Below are 16475 nucleotides of genomic sequence, written 5' to 3'. Positions count from 1 at the left end.
GGAACGAGATAATGGAAGAAATTCTGTTAATTTCTTGGCTGAATGAGATGTTCAGCAGGGAGTCAGGTGTAAACAAATGTGTTTCATTAAAGGTTTTAGGAACTGTACCTTTGATTAATTTGTACTTGACTGTGTAGCCACATCTTTGACAGAGGATGGGGGAAGGGAGCAAAAGACTAGCCTCATTTGTTATTGGAAGAAGTGTGTCCTAGCCAGGTAAAAGTATGTGGAAACAGGCTGATCCTTACGAATTTTTGCAAAGGTAAAATGAAAAGTTGGGGGTGTTCTCTGATGTTTTCTACTCTTTCTGAGTAAAGTTTAAAATTTAGTTTATCAAACATCTGAGGTTGATCTAGTATAGGGAATTACTTTCAAGAATTAAATATCTCAAAAATAAACTTATAAAGAGTTCATATCAACTTTGACTTTAGACATTAAGAGCTTAAGGAAGTAGCTTGTGTGCCTTAGGAATTATATAGGAAAAAGATGTTTCACTAGGAGGGAACATCCAGGCTTCTCTGATATGAAAACCACAAAATCGCTTCATTTCAATCTGTATGACAGGACACATAATAATTGCTACGATAACCCTTTGTCATCTTTAGAGCAACTACTAGGCACCCTGTGAAAATCCATAAACACCCATCTAGTTTCCTTTGGGTTCTCTGGATACAAGAGAGGCAGGTAGGGCTTTGCCAGGACTGCACTGCAGTTTGACTTCTTTCTCTGCTAAATTATGCTTCATTCCCCTTCCTTTCACAGGTATTGACATCTAATAAATACCTTGTCTCCCAAACTCAGTCTGTGTCTGCCTCAAAAAAACCCAACCTGTGAAAACATCAAGTGAGTTTATGTAGCTGAATTCACTCCCTTGTGCCTGAATCGGTAAGAGGGGTACAACAAAGTGGTTAAAACTTGGGCCCTAGAATAAGCCAACACGTGCCATGGTTCAAAGCCTAGATCTGCCAATTTTTACTATATGTGACCCTGGGTAAGTTACTGACCTTTCTGTGTTTCAATTTTTTTCACCTGTAAAATGGGGATAATAATAGAACTTACCTCCTAGAGTTCCTGTGAGGAGTAAATGATTAATACTTATAAAGTACTTAACCATTTAGTACTTATAAAGCACTTACTATGGAGCCTATCACAGTTATTATTCAACAGTGTTACTTTTCATGTTTTCCAGTGTTTAGAATGCTTTTTCCACAAGTCTGGACTTAAAAAAATTTGTTTTCATACATTTTGCATACCTGAGATGTTGCAGAAGAAACAGAAGGTGATGGTGACGCAGGTGGAGTTAGCAGGCTGCAGGGTAAGTTTAAGGTAACATAGTGCTCATGGCTGCAGATGATGCGCAGAAAATCCAGCCTCAGGGACACCAAGACACTTGGAGTTGGTAATGAATAAAGCTTTGAAGATACCTTGTAAGCGTTGCATAAATAAGAAAACACCAATTGAACATATCATTTCTCTACTACCAATACCAGAATGATGAATTAAAGAATTAAAGTGATTCCTAAATTAAAGGGAGATGGCTAAGAAGGAGGAAATAGCTTCTTCCTCTTAGTCTATGTCATTGTTGAGTGTGAGAAACCCCTGTATTCGACAGAATAACTGCTTTGGGGGAAAACATTACTACCTTTAAAATAAGGTGCTGAGAGAGAGGGGGAAGATGACGAAAGAGTAAGACGCGGAGATCACCTTCCTCCCAACAGACACATCAGAAATACATCTACATGTGGAACAACTCCAACAGAACACCTACTGAATGCTGGCAGAAGACCTCAGACCTCCCAAAAGGCAAGAAACTCCCCACGTACCTGGGTAGGGCAAAAGAAAAAAGAATAAACAGAGACAAAAGAATAGGGACGGGACCTGCACCAGTGGGAGGGAGCTGTGAAGGAAGAAAGGTTTCCACACACTAGGCAGCCCCTTCGCGGGCCGAGACTGCGGGTGGCGGAGGGGGGAAGAGCTTCGGAGCCGCGGAGGAGAGCACAGCAACAGGGGTGCAGAGACCAAAGCGGAGAGATTTCCACAGAGGAACGGTGCCGACGGGGGCTGGAATCTGAGGCTCGGGCTTCGGTCAGAGCGCAGGGAGACGACTGGGTGAACACAGCCTGAAGGGGTTAGTGCACCACGCCTATCCAGGAGGGAGTCCGGGGAAAAGTCTGGACCTGCCGAAGAGGCAAGAGACTTTTTCTTCCCTCTTTGTTTCCTGGTGCGTGAGGAGAGGGGATTAAGAGCGCTGCTTAAAGGAGCTCCAGAGACGGGCGCGAGCCGCGGCTAGCAGCGCGGACCCCAGAGACGGGAATGAGACACTAAGGCTGCTGCTGCCGCCACCAAGAAGCCTGTGTGCGAGCACAGGTCACTATCCACACCCCCCTTCCGGAGAGCCTGTGCAGCCCGCCACTGACAGGGTCCCGGGATCCAGGGACAACTTCCCCGGGAGAACGCACGGCGCGCCTCAGGCTGGTGCAATGTCACGCCACCCTCTGCCACCGCAGGCTCGCCCCGCACTCCGTGCCCCTCCCACCCCCGGGCCTGAGTGAGCCAAAGCCCCCAGCGGCTCCTTTAACCCCGTCCTGTCTGAGCAAATAACAGACGTCCTCCAGCGACCTACACGCAGAAGCGGGGCCAAATCCAAAGCTGAGCCCCCAGAGCTGTGCGAACAAAGAGAAAGGGAAATGTCTCCAAGCAGCCTCAGGAGCAGCGAGCGGGTTAAATCTCTACAATCAACGTGATGTCCCTGCATCTGTGGAATATCTGAACAGACAACGAATCATCCCAAATTGAGGAGGTGGACTTTGAGAGCAAGATTTATGATTTCTTCACCTTTTCCTCTTTTTGTAAGTGTGTATGTGTATGCTTCTGTGTGAGATTTTGTCTGTATAGCTTTGCTTTCACCATTTGTCCTAGGGTTCTACCAGTCCGTTTTGTTTTACTTTAAAAAAATTTTTTTTCTTAATAATTATTTTTTATTTTGATAACTTTATTTTATTTTATCTTTATTTTATTTTCTTTTATCCCCGTCCTTCCTTCCTTCCTTCCTTCCTTCCTTCCTCTTTCTTTCTTTCTACTTTTTCTCTCTTTTATTCTGAGCCGTGTGGATGAAAGGCTTTTGGTGCTGCAGCCAGGAGTCAGTGCTGGGCCTCTGAGGTGGGAGAGCCAACTTCAGGACACTGGTCCACAAGAGACCTCCCAGCTCCGCGTAATATCAAATGGCAAAAATCTCCCAGAGATCTCCATCTCAACACCAACACCCAGCTTCACTCAACGACCAACAAGCTACAGTGCTGGACACCCTATGCCAAACAACTAGCAAGACAGGAACACAACCCCACCCATTAGCAGAGAGGCTGCCTAAAATCATAAGATGTCCACAGACACCCCAAAACACACGACCAGACGTGGACCTGCCCACCAGAAAGACAAGATCCAGCCTCATCCACCAGAACACAGGCAATAGTCTCCTCCACCAGGAAGCCTACACAATCCACTGAACCAACTTTAGCCACTGGGGACAGACACCAAAAACAACGGGAACTACGAACCTGCAGCCTGCAAAAAGGAGACCCCAAACACAGTAAGATAAGCAAAATGAAAAGACAAAAAAACATATAGTAGGTGAAGGAGCAAGATAAAAACCCACCAGACCTAACAAATGAAGAGGAAATAGGCAGACTACCTGAAAAAGAATTCAGAATAATGATAGTAAAGATGATCCAAAATCTTGGAAATAGAGAAAATGCAAGAAACATTTAACAAGGACCTAGAAGAACTAAAGATGAAACAAGCAATGATGGACAACACAATAAATGACATTAAAAATACTCTAGAAGGGATCAATAACAGAATAACTGAGGCAGAAGAATGGATAAGTGACCTGGAAGAGAAAATAGTGGAAATAACTACTGCAGAGCAGAATAAAGAAAAAAGAATGAAAATAACTGAGGACAGTCTCAGATACCTCTGGGACAACATTAAATGCACCAACATTCGAATTATAGGGGTTCCAGAAGAAGAAGAGAAAAAGAAAGTGAGAAAATATTTGAAGAGATTATAGTTGAAAACTTCCCTAATATGGAAGAGGAAATAGTTAATCAAGTCCAGGAAGCACAGAGAGTTCGATACAGGATAAATCCAAGGAGAAACACGCCAAGACACATATTAATCAAAGTGTCAAAAATTAAATACAAAGAAAACATATTAAAAGTAGCAAGGGAAAAACAACAAGTAACACACAAGGGAATCCCCATCAGGTTAACAGCTTACCTTTCAGCATAAACTCTGCAAGCCAGAAGGGACTGGCAGGACATATTTAAAGTGATGAAGGAGAAAAACCTACAACCAAGATTACTCTACCCAGCAAGGATCTCATTCAGATTTGATGGAGAAATTAAAACCTTTACAGACAAGAAAAAGCTGAGAGAGTTCAGCACCACCAAACCAGCTTTACAACAAATGCTAAAGGATCTTCTCTAGGCAAGAAACACAAAAGAAGGAAAAGACCTACAATAACAAACCCAAACAATTAAGAAAATGGGAATAGGAACATACATATCGATAACTACCTTAAATGTAAATGGACTAAATGCTCTGACCAAAGGACACAGACTGGCTGAATGGATACAAAAACAAGACCCATATATATGCTGTCTACAAGAGACCCACTTCAGACCTAGGTATGCATACAGACTGAAAGTGAGGGGATGGAAAAAGATATTCCATGCAAATGGAAACCAAAAGAAAGCTGGAGTAGCAATTCTCATATCAGACGAAATAGACTTTAAAATAAAGACTATTACAAGAGACAAGGAAGGACACTACATAATCATCAAGGGATCGATCCAAGAAGAAGATATAACAATTGTAAATATTTATGCACCCAACATAGGAGCACCTCAACACATAACCCATGGACAGATCATCCAAAATGAAAATAAATAAGGAAACACAAGCTTTAAATGATACATTAAACAAGATGGACTTAATTGATATTTATAGGACATTCCATCCAAAAACAACAGAATACACATTTTTCTCAAGTGCTCATGGAACATTCTCCAGGATACATCATATCTTGGGTCACAAATCAAGCCCTGATAAATTTAAGAAAATTGAAACTGTGTCAAGTATCTTTTCCGACCACAATGCTATGAGACTAGATAGCAATTACAGGAAAAGATCTATAAAATATACAAACACATGGAGGCTAAACAATACACTACTTAATAAAAAAGTGGTCACTGAGGAAATCAAAGAGGAAATCAAAAAATACCTAGAAACAAATGACAATGGAGACACAACGACCCAAAACCTATGGGATGCAGCAGAAGCAGTTCTAAGAGGGAAGTTTATAGCAATACAATCCTACCTTAAGAAACAGGAAACATCTCGAATAAAAAACCTAACCTTGCACCTAAAGCAAATAGAGAAAGAAGAACAAAAATACCTCAAAGTTAGCAGAAGGAAATAAATCATAAAAATCAGATCAGAAATAAATGAAAAAGAAATGAAGGAAACGATAGCAAAGATCAATAAAACTAAAAGCTGGTTCTTTGAGAAGATAAACAAAATTGATAAACCATTAGCCAGACTCATCAAGAAAAAAAGGGAGAAGATCAGATCAATAGAATTAGAAATGAAAAAGGAGAAGTAACAACTGACGCTGCAGAAATACAAAAGATCATGAGAGATTACTACAAGCAACCCTATGCCAATAAAATGGACAACCTGGAAGAAATGGACAAATTCTTAGAAATGCACAACCTGCCAAGACTAAATCAGGAAGAAATAGAAAATATGAACAGACCAATCACAAGCCCAGAAATTGAAACTGTGATTAAAAATCTTCCAACAAACAAAAGCCCAGGACCAGATGGCTTCACAGGCAAATTCTATCCAACATTTAGAGAAGAGCTAACGCCTATCCTTCTCAAACTCTTCCAAAATATAGCAGAGGGAGGAACACTCCCAAACTCATTCTACGAGGCCACCATCACCCTGATACCAAAACCAGACAAAGACGTCACAAAGAAAGAAAACTACAGGCCAATATCACTGATGAACATAGATGCAAAAATCCTCAACATAATACTAGCAAACAGAATACAACAACACATTAAACGGATCATACACCATGATCAAGTGGGGTTTATCCAGGAATGCAAGGATTCTTCAATATACGCAAATCAATCAATGTGATATACCATATTAACAAACTGAAGGAGAAAAACCATATGGTCATCTCAATAGATGCAGAAAAAGCTTTCGACAAAACTTAACATCTATTTATGATAAAAACCCTGCAGAAAGTAGGCATAGAGGGAACTTTCTTCAACATAATCAAGGCGATATATGACAAACGCACAGCCAACATTGTCCTCATTGGTGAAAAACTGAAAGCATTTCCACTAAGATCAGGAAAAAGACAAGGTTGCCCACTCTCAGCACTCTTATGCAACATAGTTTTGGAAGTTTCAGCCACAGCAATCAAGAAAAGGAAATTATAGGAATCCAAATTGGAAAAGAAGAAGTAAAGCTGTCACTTTTTGCAGATGACATGATACTATACATAGAGAACCTAAAGATGCTACCAGAAAACTACAAGAGCTAATCAATGAATCTGGTAAAGTAGCAGGATACAAAATTAATGCACATAAATCTCTGGCATTCCTATACACTAATGATGAAAAATCTGAAAGTGAAATCAAGAAAACACTCCCATTTACCATTGCAACAAAAAGAATAAAATAACTAGGAATAAACCTACCTGAGGAGACAAAAGACCTGTATGCAGAAAATTATAAGACACTGACAAAAGAAATTAAAGATGATACAAAGAGATGGAGAGATATACCATGTTCTTGGATTGCAAGAAACAACATTGTGAAAATGACTCTACTACCCAAAGCAATCTACAGATTCAATGCAATCCCTATCAAACTACCACTGGCATTTTTCACAGAACTAGAACAAAAAATTTCACAATTTGTATGGAAACACAAAAGACCCCGAATAGCCAAAGCAATCTTGAGAACGAAAAAAGGAGCTGGAGGAATCAGGCTTCCTGACTTCAGACTATACTGCAAAGCTACAGTCATCAAGACAGTATGGTACTGGCACAAAAACAGAAAGATCAATGGAACAGGATAGAAAGCCCAGAGATAAACCCACGCACATATGGTCACCTTTTCTTTGATAAAGGAGGCAGGAATGTACAGTGGAGAAAGGACAGCCTCTTCAATAAGTGGTGCTGGGAAAACTGGACAGGTACATGTAAAAGTATGAGATTATATCACTCCCTAACACCATACACAAAAATAAGCTCAAAATGGATTAAAGACCTAAATGTAAGGCCAGAAACTATCAAACTCTTAGAGGAAAACATAGGCAGAACACTCTACGATATAAATCACAGCAAGATCCTTTTTGACCCACCTCCTAGAGAAATGGAAATAAAAACAAAAATAAACAAATGGGACTTAATGAAACTTCAAAACTTTTGCACAGCAAAGGAAACCATAAACAAGACCAAAAGACAACCCTCAGAATGGGAGAAAATATTTGCAAATGAAGCAACTGACAAGGGATTCATCTCCAAAATTTATAAGCAGCTCATGCAGCTCAATAAAAAAAAAAACAAACAACCCAATCCAAAAATGGGCAGAAGACCTAAATAGACATTTCTCCAAAGAAGATATACAGACTGCCAACAAACACATGAAAGAATGCTCAACATCATTAATCATCAGAGAAATGCAAATCAAAACTACAATGAGATATCATCTCACACCAGTCAGAATGGCCATCATCAAAAAATCTAGAAACAATAAATGCTGGAGAGGGTGTGGAGAAAAGGGAACACTCTTGCACTGCTGGTGGGAATGTGAATTGGTTCAGCCACTATGAAGAACAGTATGGAGGTTCATTAAAAAACTACAAATAGAACTACCATATGACCCAGCAATCCCACTACTGGGCATATACCCTGAGAAAACCATAATTCAAAAAGAGTCATGTACCAAAATGTTCATTGCAGCTCTATTTACAATAGCCCGGAGATGGAAACAACCTAAGTGTTGATCATCGGATGAATGGATAAAGAAGATGTGGCACATATATACAATGGAATATTACTCAGCCATAAAAAGAAACAAAATTGAGTTATTTGTAGTGAGGTGGATGGACCTAGAGTCTGTCATACAGAGTGAAGTCAGAAAGAGAAAGACAAATACCGTATGCTAACACATATATATGGAATAAGAAAAAAATTAAAATGTCATGAAGAACCTAGGGGTAAGACAGGAATAAAGACACAGACCTACTAGAGAATGGACTTGAGGATATGGGGAGGGGGAAGGGTAAGCTGTGACAAAGTGAGAGAGTGGCGTGGACACTACCATACACTACCAAATGTAAAATAGATAGCTAGTGGGAAGCAGCTGCATAGCACAGGGAGATCAACTCGGTGCTTTGTGACCACCTAGCGGGGTGGGATAGGGAGGGTGGGAGGGAGGGAGACGCAAGAGGGAAGAGATATGGGAACATATGTATATGTATAACTGATTCACTTTGTTATAAAGCAGAAACTAACACACCATTGTAAAGCAGTTATACTCCAATAAAGATTTTAAAAATAAATAAATAAAACAAATTCAACCAAAAAGAAGAATTATAGAACAGTACTCAGTGAGCAGTTTTGAATTTTGTGGTTTAAATAACAGTATCGGCTTTTTCCAAAGTTACTCCTAAAATAAAATATTTGGAACTACAAGATTTACTGTATAAATCCACTGACTAGGTGCATTCTTAAAGCCACATTCTTATATTTCCAATATAGCATTAATATTTCCACTTCTCAAAGATACACTTTATGAAGAAAAAGTATACCACCAAAATAACTTCCTAAAATAAATTATCCATTCTTTTTACAGCACCTTGTGTTAACCTATATTTATAATTATCTATTTTCCCAAACTACACCCATTAGCTACTTGAGGAAACATATATAGACTGATTTATTTGAATAGTTTTAGCATCCCTAGAGTCTAGTTTAATGTTTGGCAAATGTAGGAGGCCAGTGCTTAAAGAATAAAGACAGGACAGGTTTTGGGAGCAATAATACATGAAATATCAGGGAAATTTGCAAATACTTGCAAATAGATCAGTGCCCACACATAGTTTTAACTTCTCTGTTAAAAGAAACATACAATATTGGCATCCAATAGAACAGAGCTTCAAAATTCTAAGTATTAGACTGCCAAATAGCATTTTTAACCAGTAGTTCCCGAAAACTAATCTGTGGACCAGAAGGGAGTACTTTATAAGCACTGTTTCCCACACTCCCACTGCCACCACCAGGGTTCAAACTCCTCAGAAATGCTGGGATGGGACACAGAGATCTGTACATTTTTAAAGCTCCCTTAAAAGGTAATTCTAGGATGATTATACAGCTCAGTACCCAAATGGTCTATCAGGATGAATAACTAATGTTTTCTAAAAGCCAGGTTTCATTAATCATTTGATAAAAAATTTAAGACAAAACCAGCTATTTGTAGAAAACTTCTAGGATACTTTTAGTTTAGAAAAAGCTAGATAATAATATTTGTGACTTGGGTAAACATCTACTCATGCTTCTAAACTCTACAATGTCTAGGGCTTCATCATGAGGAATACACAGCAAAATGCAACTGCTTTAAAAATCACTTAAGACAGAAAAGGTTGGGTTAGCTGTTCATTCAGTAAATATGCTACTCTCGCATGGCACCTTGGGGCTGCTTTACATTTAGACTCCTGACTTGATGGTCTACTTCTGAATGAGAATCTAAAAGTCATAAGTGGGCCAGTATAACTCAATGAAAAGCAGCTGTACTGACAGCAGCTTGCCACAGTCCTGTGTCCTAATAAATGTAATTTATCTTTCCCTTACTAATAAAAATATGCCACTTTTTAAAAACATCATTATATAAATGTGTTCTTGAAAAATCTCTTAGCTCCAGCCCTAAAAGAGCAAACGCAGCATTTAAATTATTTGATTACTAATTATTACTAATTAGGCATTACCTGTTTATAGCAGGTCTTTATAAGGCTAAAGACAAATCCTCTGTCCATAACAGACAACAGATCATTGAGAAAGAATGCAAGGCTTGTGTTGAGTCTCTCAACCATTTCTGTGTCCTGGGAAACAATTAAAAGAAAAACAAATATAGTTTAACGTGTGCTTGAAACACAGATTTTGTTTAAAAAAATAAGTTACCGTTACCTTCTGAAATCGTGAAACTATATCACTAGCAATTGTGCTGACAAGAGCAGCAATGTCATCCATGAAACGTTCTGGAAAACGACTTTTCCTTGGTGCATCAAGTTTATCATTAAAGTATAAATGGTGCACCATGCTCTTTACCTGAAAAAAGAAATAAGCCATTCATTTAATTTCTTATGGATGTAATGAACAGTTACAGAGATTCTAAACATTAGGGCTATTTTGTCAACATACCATGTAATTTAACAGATAGATAAAATACTTTTAACTCATCAAATATTTTGAAAAAGTTCCCTACAATATTTTGTATGCGCTAGAGAAATATCAAACACAATACAACTCAATCTCCGTATCAGCTTCATGACATTATCCTGGCTATCAGTGGGAAACAAATTATGGGTATGTCAACAGAAAAAAATTTCATCCTTTAAAATTATTTTAAATTAAATCTTTCCAAGACTTAACAATTCTGCCATTCCATGTCCCCCCAACTGTTAGCTCTGAAAGGTTAGAAACCTTGACTGCATGTAGAATCTTTAGCACCTAGCATCTCGTGGCATATGGTGGGTGTACATTAAATATTGATGACTACATATTAAGAATAAAATGTTAGGTAAAAATTAAAGTGGTTTCAATTTACCAAATACTTTTAGATATGGATTCTTATCACAACAGTGTGTTAACGGTACTAAAAATTTTTAATTCATGGAAATTAATGACAAGGTTTTACAGTTGGTAAATAACAAAGACAAGTCAAACTATTTCATGTTTAAGAAATCTGAACATACATGTAAGACTATTTTAAAAGTCATTTGATCTTATACTAAAAGCACATGAATTACAATTTGGTGTTTATTCTCTAGGGGAAAAAAATGAGTTGCCTACCATTTACATATGGTCCCTGACTTATTTTTTTTGTAGATTAGCAAATCTCTAGACAAAACGTCTTTTTTAAAATCTTTTACTGAAGTATAGTTGATTTACAATGTTGTGTTAGTTTCTGGTTACAGCAAAGTGATTCAGTTATATATATATATTCTTTTTCATATTCTTTTCCATTATGGTTTATTATAGGATATTGAATATAGTTCCCTGTGCTATACAGTGCGGCCTTGTTGTTTATTTTATATACAGTAGTTTGTATCTGCTAATCCCAAAGTCCTAATTTATCCCTCTCCCACCCCCTTTCCCCTTTGGTAACTGTAAGTTTGTTTTCTATGTCTGAGTCTGTTTCTGTTTTGTAAACAAGTTCGTTTGTATCATATTTTGGATTACACATATAAGTGATATCATACGGTATTTAACTTTTCTCTTTCTGGCTTACTTCACTTAGTAGGATAATCTCTAGGTGCATCTATGTTGCTGCAAATGGCACTATTTCATTCTTTTTTATGGCTGAATAGTATTCCAATGTATATGTATTCCACATCTTCTTTATCCATTCATCTCTCAATGGATATTTAAGCTGCTTCCATGTCTCGGATATTGTAAATAGTGCTGCTATGACACTGGGGTGCATGTAACTTTTTGAATTAAGAGTTTTCTCCAGATATATGCCCCGGAGTGGGATTGATGGATCATATGGTAGCTCTATTTTTAGTTTTTTAAGGAACCTCCATACTATACTCCATAGTGGCTACACCAATTTACATTCCCACCAACAGTGTAGAACGGTTTCCTTTTCTCCACATACTTTCCAGCAATTATTATTTGTAGGCTTTTTAATGATGGCCATTCTGACTGGTATGAGGCGATACCTCATTGTAGTTTTAACTTGCAGAAGAAATGTCTTCTAATCTTCAACATATGTAACACTCAATGCTAAGAATGATTCTATGGCATACTCTAGAAACTTCCATTGTTTCTTTTCTTTTTCTTTTTTCTGTCTCTTTTTTGTTGTTTTGCTTTCCTTTGTTTCTTATTTATTATTTTACATAATGTTTTTGGAAGAAAAAGTTTCAGTGATTTCAGCTTTCTAAAGCTAGAGAGGAAGGTCCCTAGGGCCAGAATGCCTAAGTTTGAATCACAGCTCTGCAGTATACAAGCTATGTGTACTTAAACAAGTTACTTAATCTCTCTGTGCCTTGGTAATCCCTAGCCCATAGGGCTGTGCTACCATACTGTACGTACTTAATAAATGTATATTGCTTTTGTGTACATATGTGTTTATGTTGTGTGTGTATAGATACTTATTAAAATATTAATTCACTTATTTGTTTTAATATCATTTACTGAATTAAGTAGAAAGTGTTGTTGTTTTTCATTGGCTGTGACTGGCATTTCCCTAAGAGCTTTCTAACCATAAAAGCAGTAGGTATCTATAAAGCTCTTTTTATCTGGTATGAAATCAACAGTACTGCCATTATACACTAGCATATTCAGACTAAGAAAGAATGTATCACAGGTTTCCTTTAAAAAGATAGTTAGCTTCTGCAACTATCCCTAAAAATATAGTTTAAATTAGCTTTATAACTCCATCTAAATTGTGCTGACTGTCCACAGTGTTTATTTAGAGATGTAGCAAAGGTAATTTTGTCTTGGAGGCACATGTAAAACCATAAGATGGGCAATAGGAAAAGATTCTAGGATAAAATCATGAGCTAACACAAAATTGTTTAACAAGATAAACAAAGAATGTGTTTAGTTTGCTCACCATTAACTCAAAAAAGAACCAGGCTTGTTGCAAAGCTGATTCCCGAACGCTGCCACTGCAAACAACCCACTGCAAAGCCAGCTCCTCATGAAATAGCTATCCAGAAGTAAATCCAAAGTTATTATCAGTGTCAGGTCTGCTGGTAACACAAACCAAATAATGCAAGTACAAATGAAGATATAATGAGAATAAGCAAAATAAGGCATGTGAACCATTCAATGATGCAGTGAGGACACCCATTAACGAAACGGCTATTTATACACATAAGACAGTGGCATGTTGAATAGCTGAAAAAATTACATGTTATCTTGGAGTAAAATGTAATTTTAAAACGACAGGTGGGAAATAGCCTCCTAAATTGTACGTGCAAAAAGAAACTAGACCGAAAACTCACAGTTACAAATAAAATCTGGCTTGTGCCTTACATACATATTTCAGCATATGCAAATACATTCATGAACTTTGCTGGTACAATTTAGGAAATACCTTTAAAAATTTAAACTTTGATATCAGCCATTAATTTTCAAGTTCTCAGGTATTTAAAGTCTTTTTATTAAAATAGCAGAAATGTCCTGCCTTATAATGGATATGCATACAAAGCATTTGCACAATAGTGTATATTAATATGAAAAAGGACTAACAAAACTGTGCATAAGGGAAGCAAATCAACATATCTTACTAAGAGTGATAATTTTTCTAACTCATCTTCCTTTCCCTGGAGATTTAAAACACAAAACAGAAGCAGTTACAGAAACAGAATTAAGAGTTGATACAATCTTTTTGGTACTAAAATTTAATGATCAAATTTAATGCACTAAACTCTAAAAACAGTCATCTGCAAAGATATAAACATTATAATAATGTAAAAGAGCTTGCAATGGAGAGGTATGCCCAAAAAGACATCAAACAAGCAATGCTTGCTCAAATGTATTTTTAAAAACAGTGCAATTATTGTAACGTCTCATACTGGTTATGTAAAGAATCCTTACATCTACGTAATTGTTGGAATTATTTTCCCCCTACATGGACTATCTTCATATGAATCTACCTTTTTAGTTGGTAAGCGTCCCGTTAATGTTTGTAAGAAACTTGACGTCTCTGTGTGCGAAGACATACGATTACAACTTCGATCCATAGCCTATGGAGTGAAGATGAATGAATGACGAGATACCATTAAAGTCTGCTGTGGATGACTATGCAGTTCAAGGATTATATACAATTTTTTACATAGAGCTTTACTGTCATTTTAACAGCCATCTGTTTTATTGCTCATCCCATTTTCACTATTTTAAGTTGTTTTAACGACAGTGCATTAGAAGTATCAAAATGGCTTCTATTTATTTTATCTTTAAAAGATAAGTATTTTAATGATTATATAAATCCAGAGTGCTGCAAAGAATGAAACTTTTATCTGTGTGATCTATACACATGCACGTATCTAGTAAGAAAATGTAAAAAGTAAAAACATACTTCTCACTGGTCTTGGACCAAAAAGAGAAATCAAGAATTTTATATTTAATTAAAAAATTAAAAGTTTAGAATCATTTCTTTCATGTTTCACTATCATCAAAAATTACGATTCAGGTTAGCCATATACTATATTAAATATAAATCATTTATAATAAATTTGCAATTAAAATTTTTCTTGAAGAACGAGAGCATTGTCCTCCAAAGCCAATACACAGATGAGAAGTATATTTTGAGGAATCATGCAGTATTAGCTATCAAGCAATTAGACTTAAGTAAGCAAAACCTAGTACAAATAAGTTACAACAAATTTCATACTTTGCAACACAGTACAGTTTAAAACAGATTTTTGCTTCTGGCACTTAATCTTACAGCATGGGGATCATATACTGTTCATATTTAATATCAGTTTATTACCAATATTTCTAGTCAGTGATTATGAAGAAAATGACAAGATAGTAAATGCTAAATGACAATGATACAATAGCTACACTTTAAACCAAAAGCGAATGGAAAACTGTCAGGTTTTTTCCACACAAAAAATTTTTAAATTCCTACTAAAGATGCACTACCCCAAAAGTAGAAACTGTTATCAAAGCCATCAATTGCATAAGCAGCAGGCACTGAAACATCAATGGGGTGTATAGGAGGGAAGGAGAAGGAGACAGGAAATAGGAAAGGAGAGTATTACTGGTGCAATTGGTGGTATTCATGCATAGCAGTTGGAAAATGTGCTAAGTAAACAAAAATACACACTTTTTAATTATTAAAAAGCAAGCCACTGAAATCATAGTATATACTAAAAAGTAATGTTCTAAAGGGAAACATCAGCAGCGAATAAAAAAACCTCTAATATAAACACCACCTGTGTTGATTCTGCACTTGGACTGGGGTTGGATCCCCATGGGGCAGCTTTTGGACCACCAGTGTTAACCCAGGAATTGGAGCGGTCTAAACCCTAAGCATATAATAGAAAGCAGTTGGAAAGGAAAGAAATATTACATGTGGCATGCTATATTCTTAAAGAAATCCAGACTTTCCAATGCAAACATGTTTTTAATTAGTACTGTTAAAGCAACCAAAATTTTTAGGCATCTATAGAATATTAGTTCATCAAAATTATTTCATTACATAATTTTTTAAAAATCACAAAGAAAATTAAGTATAGCATTTAAAGGTAATTTCTCTTTATATAAAGGGATCACCTTTAAGTATCAACAACTAAAGATCCCACAGCACCATCCCCCCAAACTCTCTTCAGAGATGGTACAAGTTAGCAACAGACAATTTCCTCTAAATCTAACTAGGATTTAAAGGAAAAAGAAAAAAAAAAAATGGAAGAAGAAAAACATTCCAATCTTGTCTAAAAGACTAATTTTATTCCATCTGTCATCAACTGAAAACTTCTGTGTAGCAATACTCCATAATTCTATTTGAACTTGCCTCCTCTTTTAGGGACCAATAAGAAAAATTAAGTGAAAAATTAAGAAAAAAAAAAGATGCCCAATATTTGCTCCTTCCTAAAAATGATGGTAGATTTGGAGCTGTGCTCAGTCTTATTATGCTTGTTGAAATTAAACATAATGGGTAGATTTATTAACAAATAATAAATTTATGAATTATTTTAAAAAAAACATAATGGGCTTTTTTATATAAAAATTGTAAGGAAAAACATTATGCCAGGGCTGTCTGTAGGAATTGTATCTTCATCATCACTATCATTAATTTGAAGTTAATTTAATATGCCATTAATGTGTATGACCAGAAGTGAATTATGTCTGTCTTCTCTGAAAGAGGTTATTATGATCCCAGGTAAAGGGAACTGGGGCTTTACTTCAATTTCTTAAAATTGATTATTAGAATCACCTGAATTATAAAATTCAGATTCTGGCCCTTACCCCCAGAAATCCAGATTCAGCAACATGGGCTGGGCCCTGGGAACCTATGAATAGAACTGAGCAAGGTAGAAGAGATTTTTAGAGGACTGCTGAAGACAACACAAGACAAGCCAACTAAAAATATTAGGGCCTGAGTATGAACCCAAACCAGAAAGCACCAAAGAAGGATAGGTAAAAGAAAAGAAAGAGT

At 36.7% G+C, this 16475-nt stretch overlaps 1 protein-coding gene across 4 annotated transcripts in view; it reads right to left on the bottom strand.

Moving 5' to 3' along the window:
• The window catches only part of DOCK7 (dedicator of cytokinesis 7), a 210501-nt gene that overhangs the window by 70710 nt on the left and 123316 nt on the right, over positions 1 to 16475 (bottom strand). For 3 of the 4 annotated variants that reach the window (XM_082834067.1, XM_082834068.1, XM_082834069.1), the window contains 5 exons: positions 13969 to 14058; positions 12921 to 13016; positions 10268 to 10408; positions 10069 to 10182; positions 1254 to 1424 (listed from right to left, as the gene is read on the bottom strand). In XM_082834067.1, coding sequence (XP_082690193.1) covers positions 1254 to 1424; positions 10069 to 10182; positions 10268 to 10408; positions 12921 to 13016; positions 13969 to 14058 — 612 coding nt within the window. Of the gene's footprint in view, positions 1 to 1253; positions 1425 to 10068; positions 10183 to 10267; positions 10409 to 12920; positions 13017 to 13968; positions 14059 to 15252; positions 15346 to 16475 lie in introns of all 4 variants that reach the window. The other variant, XM_082834071.1, reaches the window with a different exon arrangement.

This window comes from Leucopleurus acutus (assembly GCF_964270905.1).
Source record: "Leucopleurus acutus genome assembly, chromosome: 2".
Taxonomy (NCBI): Eukaryota; Metazoa; Chordata; class Mammalia; order Artiodactyla; family Delphinidae; genus Leucopleurus; species Leucopleurus acutus.
Note: the sequence above shows the minus strand (reverse complement) of the source record. Positions and strands in the feature narration are given on the sequence as shown.